This window comes from Podarcis vaucheri (assembly GCF_965113315.1).
Source record: "Podarcis vaucheri genome assembly, chromosome: 11".
Lineage (NCBI taxonomy): Eukaryota > Metazoa > Chordata > Lepidosauria > Squamata > Lacertidae > Podarcis > Podarcis vaucheri.
This window is the reverse complement of record NC_138749.1, coordinates 42,945,054-42,956,096: the sequence shown is the minus strand read 5'-3', so window position 1 is coordinate 42,956,096 and position 11,043 is coordinate 42,945,054. Positions and strand designations below refer to the sequence as shown.

At 41.4% G+C, this 11,043-nt stretch overlaps 1 protein-coding gene across 2 annotated transcripts in view; it reads right to left on the bottom strand.

The window, feature by feature from the left end:
* Positions 1 to 1,606: 1,606 nt before the first annotated feature.
* The window catches only part of FER (FER tyrosine kinase), a 160,626-nt gene continuing 151,189 nt past the window's right edge, over positions 1,607 to 11,043 (bottom strand). For both annotated transcript variants that reach the window (XM_082191435.1, XM_082191436.1), the window contains exons 19-20: positions 10,257 to 10,379; positions 1,607 to 5,311 (exon numbers count right to left, since the gene is read on the bottom strand). In XM_082191435.1, coding sequence (XP_082047561.1) covers positions 5,166 to 5,311; positions 10,257 to 10,379 — 269 coding nt within the window. In that variant the 3' untranslated portion in view covers positions 1,607 to 5,165. The remainder of the gene's footprint in view (positions 5,312 to 10,256; positions 10,380 to 11,043) is intronic.

Below are 11,043 nucleotides of genomic sequence, written 5' to 3'. Positions count from 1 at the left end.
TAGGGCCTCTTCACACATTGGAATGGGCACATCCAAAGGCTCCCTTCCTTTAGAGGAAAATGCCTTCCATTGGAAGAAGGGAAACTTTGGATGCAATCCAGCGTGTGTATGATGGCAGTAGGCTTACAAACCCATGAAAGCTAAAGCTGGGACTGGCTGTACCTTTCTTCCAAGCGCACATATGCAACATATGTAGCAGGCCTATTATTGTCACAAAAAAATGGGGGAAGAAGGAATGGCTTCAGAAAGACTGCTGCCTGAAGCAAGTACATTTTGCATGCCAGCCAGACGGTAGTTTTCTGCATATAACGCAGCAAATACTTTTGATCCAAGATGAACATTTTGGAACAAGCACCCTAAAAAGTGAACATGTTGTTCATTTATCGTATCAATTGCTGCATGATGAGTTTTAAAACTGTAAGGTCATTTAAAGCCATCTAGATCTCCTTTACTTTTGCTTTCTTTCTTGTTGATAACTTTCTTCTGAACACAAGAAAAGTTATTTTGCTTACAAATGCTGCCTAACATGTTGCCGGCTGTAAAGGGAAGGAGGGATGTAACTTTTAGCTATGTACACTCTGACCTTCTGCACATTTTTCAGTGTTTCAAGATCTAACGTTTTAACATCTGAGGAGAGAAAAGAGCCACGTCTGGGCAAGAGTTCAACCAGTTTCTGCCTTAGGTTTCAAGAAAACAGGCGCTGGTGGACGTGCATGCAGATAGCTGAGCTCAGAAGAAAAGTAACACAAGGCCACAAAGAAAACCCCAAACTTATCAGAACAAATATTTTCTAAAACTAAGAAGTGGCAAACTTTAAAAGTATGGTTTTGTGCTTCAGGGTTTGTTGGAACTCTTGTCCATTTAATTATTCAGACTGAAGTCGGATTTAGGTATCTCTCTTTGTTCATTTGACTGACAAAAGGAATATAATTATTGTGGTTAGTAGAGAATCTGATTTTGTTATTCAAGGGCCAGATTGCTGTATGACAAAACCCCAAAGTCCTGTTTTCTCATTCAAGTTAAGAAAGCAATCTAGTAAGAACTAAAGCTATATGCTACATTAATAGTATGCTTAGAATAGGGTGTTTAGGGACTGGCCATAGTTCTCTAAAATAATAATAAAAAATAACTTTAAAAACCTCCCTCGATTTGGATTGGGACCATGGCACAGGGGAAAGGAATAATTAATCCTGCTTTAGCTCACACTATTTTCCTTTTGAAAGTACATCCTACCCCACTCAGCTTCTGTAGGGATGAGAGAAGAATGAACTCTTCTCCCAGAGTCCTAATCCAGATCAGGGTCCCCAATAAGTGCTTTTTGTAAAGAAAGAGGCATGGGAAGTCAAAACACCTTACATTGCACCTATTCAGATGACTTAAAAAACACATATTGGCCATGAGGAAGAGCCATCACAAGCGATATGAAAGAAAGCTATGTCTCTGGTGAAAGCCCTTGCATACCTCCATGTTTTCATCCAGCTAAAAGGGGTGGGGTTAAAAGCTCTTCTTGGTAATTTTTTGAAAGCAAAATGAACTACAAAAAATGTTAGCCAGCAGCTTAAATATATAAAAACAGCAATGATAACAGTCTGTGCTTTTTATTACGTACTTTCTTTCTGTAACTTACTGCCAACACAATGCCAACCGAGGTCACCAGCCAATATGGTCAGTTGATAACCCAGAAGATAAAAACAGAAACACAATAAAACAACTGAAGTGTTTTTTCTTCTTCCTTACAGCTGTTTTCTAACCAAACAAGCCAGTGGCTTATTGCATAAACAGTGCTGTTTGGCAACATTGTTCTAGTATCTGCTTCAATATTTATAAAAGCAAAGAGTTGGCATTTGCTGCATCTATAAATAACTTCATACATCAAATGAAAGGCTTCAAATATTTGGGGACTATGGTACATTGGAAAATTACTGTAAGAGTGAGGACAGTTAAAGGTTCCCTCACACTGTGTTTTTGAAGAGAGATATTTGTAATATTGCACATTTCAGTAAATGTAAGAAGCCTTTGATTCTCCTAATAGCAATTTATTTGTTTGTTCAAGATTCTAGTTCCATTCAGAATTTGCACTATAAACTCCTTTTTAAAAATCATATTTATTGAAAATGAAAAGTGACTGTGGCAAAGAGGCTCAAATTGCCAAGTTCCAAATTGCACTTTGTGCTGTATCTTTTTAAAGGTTTATTTGTTTATTTGTGAAATGCTAACGTGGAAGCAAACTTGCTTCCTAGATAAACACAATTACAGCACTTACAAAGGCCATTAATGTACACTGCTACGGAACGATATAAATGACAATATTTATTTCATATTGCATATTCCCAAGAAAGAGGGTTGGTGTGTGTGTGTGTGTGTGTGTGTGTGTGTGTGATTCTAATCTTGTTCTAAGAGACTAGTTATATAAATCCTGTAACAAACAACAATTTTATAATAATGCAAAGTTTTTACTTCATTAAGAAAGCAGCTTCAAATGCAGTTTCCCCAGCTTTAATAAACTTCACTGAGCAGGGGTGCATTAGACAGCCTCGTTCTTTTGACCAAATCCTTGCAACTAATAGTTTATGTCTGCATGCATCTGGAATGAATTTAACTTCCTAACATACATAATTCCAACAGGCATTGGCAAGTGACTTTTTCTAAGAGAGTGATTCACAAGATGGTGTGAAGAAAACTGCCAGGACACTAGACTTACTTTTTTTTTTTTAATCAGTCAACCAACAATATCCCATAAGTTAGTGATCTTCAGTTGACCCCTGATTTTAGGACAGCCAGAACAAATTCTAAATGCTACTGGTATCCTGTGTTTGGAAAATGGTTTTCAATTTGAGCAGCAGTCTGACATGAATTGCAAATCTGCTTACATAAATGAAATATAAATAGTGTTTATCCTTTACATCTGTACAAGAACAGGACAGAAAGTCCTGCTAATTGAATTAAGACAAAGAGCTGTCCTTTTCATTGCTGAAAGACAAGAGTACATTCAGAAGACTTTAAAGAAATGGTATAGTCTCTCGTATATAAAAATATTAACACTTAAGACAAAAATTAAGAACAGAGTGAATAAAAGGTACATTCTTGCCCTTACGTGAATGCATAGATGAAGACCTAAAGCTAGGCGATTGGTGGTGTTTTCTCCCATGTGGTGATAGCATTCAGACCTTGTGCATTTTAGATAACAATGCCAATGAATTAAGGCACACTGTTGTGGATCCCTTTGGGGTCACCATAATGAACTAATACAGTATTTCCTATTTGTGTTGAACAAAGATCAGCACATGCCCACTGCTGAATAAAGAAACTGCCAGGCTAAGCTATGCAACACTATATTTTCTTCCCACCCCCTCTCCTTCTCCATTAGATTCTGAACTCATTGACCAGTCCTGGTGTAGTAAGGTGTAATAAGGCAAGAATCACCTGGAAACCCCTGTGCTAGACTGCTAACAAGTCCATCTACAATAGACTCCACTGTTTAATCCAACAATTAAAGTTATCATCATGTTAATGACATCAACTTTTCTAGACTACAAGTATACTTTACCTTCCTCAACATCACCACTCTGTACTATCACAAAAAACACACACACAGAAGAGCAAATGTGTTCTGGCCAGCAGGGTCAGCCAAACAGGTAACATATAAAGCAGTCAAAGACTTCACCTACATCTTGGTCCTACTGTACAAAAGAATGCCGTTTTGAGGCTCAAAACGCCTTTTAATTTCCTCATCTCCATTCTCCTGGGCTGGAAACGATCAATGTGCCGACACACTGTGGCCATCATTTTGCTGCCTCTTCAGCACAAGTTGAAACTCCTGCAACAAGACTCATCAACTGAAGATCCAAGAGGTCAGGGTCATACCATCAACTTACACAATAGCCCGGAAAGGGTCTAATTGTAGGAGACCTTGGAAATAATATGTTGATGCTCATTTGTCATTTTGGAGTTTGCAATTTGTCAACTGAATAAACCCAGCAGAATCAGAGCATAATTAGGGAACTTAACTTAATGTTTCGACTTTGTAGTTTGTTCAGTGTGCCAGATACTATATACAGAAGATAACATTTCCTTGTTAGTTTCCCCACCATTAGGATCCCACCCCCTGCTCCCTGCTACTGAAAAATACATTCCCCCTTTGGAAAGTGTACATGAAATACATTTCTTCCTTTTTTCTTTGCTTCAGCTGCATATTGAACAGGAACATCAATTCACAAATCTTCCAAAGATCAATTGAGTAAGTCACTTCCCCTTCCCCATCCAAATTCAGTGTTACTGGTTACCTTCATATGCCACTCTCCTTCTCAAACATGTTTCTTGCAGACAGCACTTCTGAATGCACACATTCAAGAACAACTATGCACTGCTGCAGCTCATCCTTCTGAAAAACAGATCATCTACAGAGTTTTCCTGATAGATGCATCATACATAAGGCTCACATCTGGATTTATTCTGTGCTCCACCCCCCCCCCCAATAACAGCCAGACCATATAGATTTGCGCTTTGTGAATTGTGCCTACATTTTCTTGGTTTAAAAAATTGGAGGGGTATAGGGAATATTTACTGTCATGAAATATCTGCAAGAAATATATGCATGCAGTTCCATTCTGTAATCAAACTGTTCAAATAAGATCTTTTAGAGTAAGAATACACATAAATCCAAGGCTGTGTTAGCTGGTATTTTTGTTTGTTTTCAGAGCATTATATTGTATATTCTTTTAAACGGAGGTAACAAAAATGTGCCTGCCTTCGTGCATAAACCACCTGGCATGCACTGTGTGGACTTGGAATCAAAGCAGAGGTAAAGCCCAGTGAAAAAAAAGATTAGGGAGTTATCTCGCTAATAGAAAGCAGCCAGAGTTCTTTTAAAAAAACACAAAACCTATACACATACTATATGTTGTCTATTTACATATAACCTAAATGACAGCATCACTGTGATCAGATATAAAGCATTTGGCAGAGCTCTCTCTCTTTAACATAGATATCTTTGACATTTTCAGCCTGGCACACTTGAATACAAACCGTTTTTTGTTTTTGTTTTTAAAAAAGAATTCTAGAAGAATATTGAAAGAAATGTATAAAAGTGTAGTGTTCATGACATAAAATATTACTTTTCTGGGAAAAGAGAAAAGAGTCCTCTAGTTTTGAGTCCTGTTAACTTCTCATGAGGCCACTTTCTTTTTCAATGCAGAGAGCTCTTTGTGAATTTCGCTGAATTTCGGTCTCATTTCAGGATTGTAATCCCAACACCGTTGCATTATTTTATAGATTTCCTCTGGGCACTTCTGAGGTGCTGACATTCGATAGCCTACCGTATTAAGAAAGACATGGAAAGAAGATGACTATTGAGAAGCAAAAGGAGGAAAAAAACACAATTAAAAATTCAGTGACCAACCAAACTTCCTCAGACTTGATTCACGAAGAATATTTGTGTGCTGGATTTGAATACATTTAAAGAATTTTCACACCACACCAGTCTGCAAGACTGGAATATGAATGGCACAAAAACCTGATTGAGAAAAATGTTTCATTGTCTGGGCATGTAGATCATTTTGTTGCACCAAATATTGGCTCCATGTTCTTAAATCCATCTGGCAAGACCCACAAAATGGAGGATTAATACAATCAATAGATTGTTTTGTGGCATCTTAAAGACTAAGGGTTGTATTTAATGTAGTGGTTAGTAGTGCTTTGTGCAAGCAAAGTGACTTTCACTTCTGCAGCAGGATTTCCCTTGCCCCCTGTTCATCCCTCAATCTGTTCTAGGTTTCTCTCCAACTTTCTGAAGCAGATTTGGAGATGGTGAAAGTCCTGTTTTGCAAGCGGAAGTCATTCTTCTCACACATTTATTTAGTTGACTACTGCCCTAACGGTGTGCACTGTCATTTCTGAAAACTGGCTCATAAAATACGTATAGCCAGAGGTGATGTGGACCCCTCCAACTTGGGGGCAGTTTGCAATTTATATAACAAAACAATATTATGGTTGGCACATTCCCATTAATTATGAGTTTATTTGGCAACATTCATGATTATTTGATATGTTTTGTACAAATATGAACCTTGCATTCCACTATGAAATATATTTTATGCCACTCATTCTTTTTTAAGCTTTCTGTTACAGTGGTACCTTGGTTCTCAAACTTAATCCGTTCCGGAAGTCTGTTCCAAAACCAAAGTGTTCCAAAACCAAGGCACGCTTTCCCACAGAAAGTAATGCAAAATGGATTAATCTGTTCCAGACTTTTAAAAACAACCCCTAAAACAGCAATTTAGCATGAATTTTACTATCTAACACAACCATTGATCCATAAAATGAAAGCAATAAACAGTATACTGCAGTCACACAATCAATCAATCAATCAATCAGTAGTTGAACTAGGTTCCACACAGTCACAAAAACAAAACAAAAAGAGCTGCAAAAACAAAAATGCAAAATAAATAGCAAAAACAGACAGACCTCAACTCAACACTCGAAATGGAAATGTGGCACTCAAAACGGAAGTGTAACACTCAAAACAGAGCATTTTCGGTTTCCAAAAAAAGTTCAAAACACTTAACTTCCAGGTTTGCAGTGTTTGGGTTCCAAGTTGTTTGAGTACCAAGGTGTTTGAGAACCAAGCTATCACTGTATTAATATGATTCTTATTTTATTATCTTGTAAGTTTATTCTTCTCATGGCTACCATTATTATTAGCTTGATGTCTTGTTTGTTTTTGTTTACTGTAAAATAAGTTTTCTTTAGAAATTCCACCCTAACAAATTTATTATGGCATAAGCTTTTGTGGACTACAGCAGTGTTTCCCAACCACTGTTCCACGGCACACTAGTGTGCCGCGAGATGTTGCCTGGTGTGCCGCGGGAAAAATTAAAAAATTCGAAAGATTTTTTTTTTAAAAAAGTCAAATTTTCGATTGGGGCGCCGTCACTAGATGACCCCTGGGGTTCCCTCCCTCCCTCCCGCTCTGCGCCTCCCTCCTCCTCCTCCTCCTCCTCCGGGGAGGCCCTTCCTGGCTCTCGGCCAAGGCTTGGCGGCTGCCACTCACTCACTCGCTCGCCCACCCGTCCCTCCATCCCTGCACCCGGCCTCTCCCCCTCCGTCCCCGGCGCGGGGGCTGCCGGGATCCGTAGTCCCCTTGCCCTTGGGCTCCGCGCCCGCGTGGGGTGCGCGAACTACGTTTCCCAGCGTGGCCTGGCGGGCCGGGCGTTTTGTTTGAAGCGCTCTTCTCCCGGCCATGGAATGAGCGCGGCGGCCGGGCGGGCAGGGGCTCTTCCGCGCAGACCCCGCGCAGCCTGCCTGCGCCCCCGCGGAGATTGGGTGGCAGGATGGAGCCCGGGGATCCCCACGGAGGCGGAGCGGCGGAGGCGGAGGCTGCCCCCCAGGTAGGGCTGCGTCGGGGGGGTGGTTATTTTTGCAATGCTGCATCTGCGCCGGAGGGGACGCATTGGACCGCGGGGAGACCCCTTGGCGGGCGTGCAAGGCAATGCGTGCAGGCGTTGCATGGAGTGCAGTGCAATGCAATGGCAACGCGGCGCCCTGCATGCAACTTCCACCGGCGCTCCGGACTTGGCAGGTGAGGGGGGGGTCCCCAGTGGGCGGCAGAGAGAGCCGGGAGGGCGAAGGGGAGCCGGGGGGGAGCAGCGCTGCTCCCCGAGCCGAGCCCGGGGGGAAACTTCGGCGTTGTTGCGCCGGGTGTTGGAAGCGGAGGCTGGCGGGGGCCCCTCACCTGCAAAACCTGGTCGCCTCTCATATATTTTGTGCATTGCATTCATCGCCTGCTTTCTCCTCCAAGGAGCTCCCGGGGGCGCGCGTGGTTCTCCCCGTGTTATCCTCGCAACAACAGCCCTGCGAGGTGGGTCAGGCGAGTGGCCCAAGGGAGCACCCAGGGATTGTCCTGGCCAGGTGGGGTGATTTGAACCCTGCTCTCTGCCCGGTCTTCGTCCTCATTTAGCCCCCACATGTGCATGACTGTGCATGACTGAGGTTTTCCCCCCTCGTCTTGGCTATGGTGTGAGTCTGTCCTGTTAATTAATGGGGTTCTGCCTTCGGAGAAGATGAGCCAGCCCTCAAGGAGGTGATTATGTAATTTGCTAGCAATTCATGTCCCTCCCGGCGTGACGCTGCGCGCTGACGTCACGGGGCTGTAATGGTGGTGTGCCTCGAGATTTTTTTCATGAAACAAGTGTGCCTTTGCCCAAAAAAGGTTGGGAAACACTGGACTACAGTACACTTCATCAGTGGTATGAAATATTATCCTCAGTTACAGGTATGCATACACAGGACTTTTTTTGGCAGGGAGGTGGTTAGTGTTAGGCTGTAAACAGTGGGGGTAGAGGGTAGCGGGAAATGAAATGCAGAAAAGTACAATGATAATTACGCAATTAACTGTGGACATTTTTTACTTTTTATTTAGTGGTTTCATGTTAAGCCTCCCTTTGAAGTTCCTTTGAACTGATATGGCCACTTCAAGGTCATCTACAGAGTGTTCTGGGAGGCTAAAATGATCACCCCCTTGGTTGTTGTGTTTTAATATTGCCATTTTGGATGTCCATTTCATCTTTTGTGTATTGACTGCTCTGCTTATTAGTCTTTAAGGTGCCACAAAATTGTTTTCTGCTTTTCCTGTAACAGACTAACCTGGCTACCCCTCTGGATTAAAATTAATGTTTACCTAAGTGTTAATTGGAATTTTGGGTTCTTTTGCTGCTTCCTGACACAGGTTTTAGCTTCTCATATCATTATCTTTACATTGTGACTGCCTGCCTTTCCTTTGGGGATTTATTCTGAAGTTTTACTGATTTCATCTGAACAACTCCCAGGAAAGTATGCATAGGACTGCAGCCTTAATCATACCTTCACCTTTCCTGATGTTTCCTTATGCTTCCTGCTCTTTCTTTGTTCTAGCTTCAACCATTTCTAATCAGGTTTCCCTCTCCTACCCAATCTCATTCTGAATTTGACTCTTCTTGCACACAGCAAATTGTTTTCTTTCCTCAATCAGCTTACAGCACCTTTTCCCTGCTGCTCAAACATGAAAAATCTTCCTAGGAGGCAGAGTCACTGGTCACTCTAAGCTAACTATGACTGGCAAGGCTGGAAGGAACAGGCTGCATGTTTTATTATCTCAAAGATAGGAAACAGCTTCAAAAATCTATGGGCATATTGTTGATTTTTGCAATGCGGATCTTAAGGAAAGGATTAGTAATGTGTTGGTGAGTTCCACCACAAAAGGACAGTTCTTTTAATGAGGCCCAAGAAGTAGCAGCTTGATGGAGGTAAGGAAGGTGGAACTAGAATTCCCAATGCCTGAGGAACAAGACTCATGCTGATAAGTGTCCCTCTGCCAAACTGAGCTAGATCCATTTATCCCTTTCATATCAGGTCATATAGACATTTAATGAAGAAAATGCTAAAGGAGATTTAAATCAGTTATAACTAACTTTATTACACAGAGCATTCTGTTCAGGTAGTCTGTGTGTCTTGGGCCAAATTCATACATGCTATTACCATCACGGAAACCACTTCTATCATGATGAAATCCTAAGTCACAGGAGAATGCAACTGAATTCTGGACCCAAATGAACAGAGCCAACTAAATAGGTCCTTCCCACCCTTTCAGGTGAACAATTCGCATTCCGCTAAATGTATGTGTGAATAAGATGTTAAGTTAAGCCACATATCATTCTACGCTATTCCCACTTTGTATTTTAACTACTTTCCCCTGATTTTTCTGACCTGACCTACACAATATTTGAATGACATTTGCCCAGTTGGAGGCTGCACTTGATCAACATCACTAAGGGTCCTTTGCCTTTGCTTTTATTTAAAGGTATTAGGGAAAAGGACCACAGTCTTGTGGCAACTGAAAATCCAATAAATTTATTGCAACATAGCTTTCTTGAGCCAGAGGCCAGCTCCTCATACGTTTCCCATATTGAAACCAGCTCCTGGATAGTTCTCATGGCATAAAGTTTTTAATTATCAGACTTTTAATTATTAGTCACTGGCCACCCATTTCTACAAAACAGAAATCAAAGACCAAAATAATCAGCTAACACAAAACCTTCTGTAATGTTTCAATAATGTTATTTCTCATGATGATCTATCCCTATTTGGAAACTTCGTAGTTAGATTGGAATTTCTTCACATCAGAGACCTTTGCCCCAAGTCTGAGGCAAGGCGCACAAAGCATTACAAAGAATTCTTAGTCTTCAATGGAATTAATCATAAATGGTGTGACATGCAGCAATTACCTTTCTCCACTTGTTCCCGTGCTTGCTGATTAGTCATTCCTGGGTATGGACAGACACCTAAACTGAAGGTCTCCCAGAGGAAAATTCCATAACTCCACACATCACTTTCAGATGTGTATCGCCCTACCAGAAAAATAAAAATAAAAATAGAGAGAGGATAGGCAATAAGCGGATGGTACAGTAATTCTGCCAATACATGAAATGCTTACGTTTGAAGCTGTGGTAAGTTTACAGTGGTCCACAGTTGTGCCAAAATAAAAGACAAGGAAATAGATGACACTAGGGAGCCTGGTTAGTTCCTTTGCATCTATTTTGCAATCTCATGACTGGGCGCATCCTTTCAAATTATGCTATGTGTATGTGTTCTCTACTTGGGGAATCAGATCCTAAATACAAGACATTAAAACATCCCTTTGTTGCCGGGCATAGGCAAACTCCAGAGGCTTTTGGACTACAATTCCCATCATCCCTAGCTAACAGGACCAGTGGTCAGGGATGATGGGAACTGTAGTCCCAAAACATCTGGAGGGCCGGGTTTGCCTATGCCTGCTTTGTTGCTTTTCGTTGATGTGTACAATTTTTTTTAAAGAAACCTCTCCTGAAACCAGCAATTGTATTTTATCAAAGTAGGGATGGAGTACTGCCCTGCAACATTCTCATGATGAATAAGTGTATTGGTGTATCTGGGACATGGTCTTTCCTTGAGCGTCAGGCATCCCAGTTTCAGAAATAACATGAAAGCTAGCAGGTGCACATGGCCCTGGCATGTTCCTTTCATGGAGAAAAA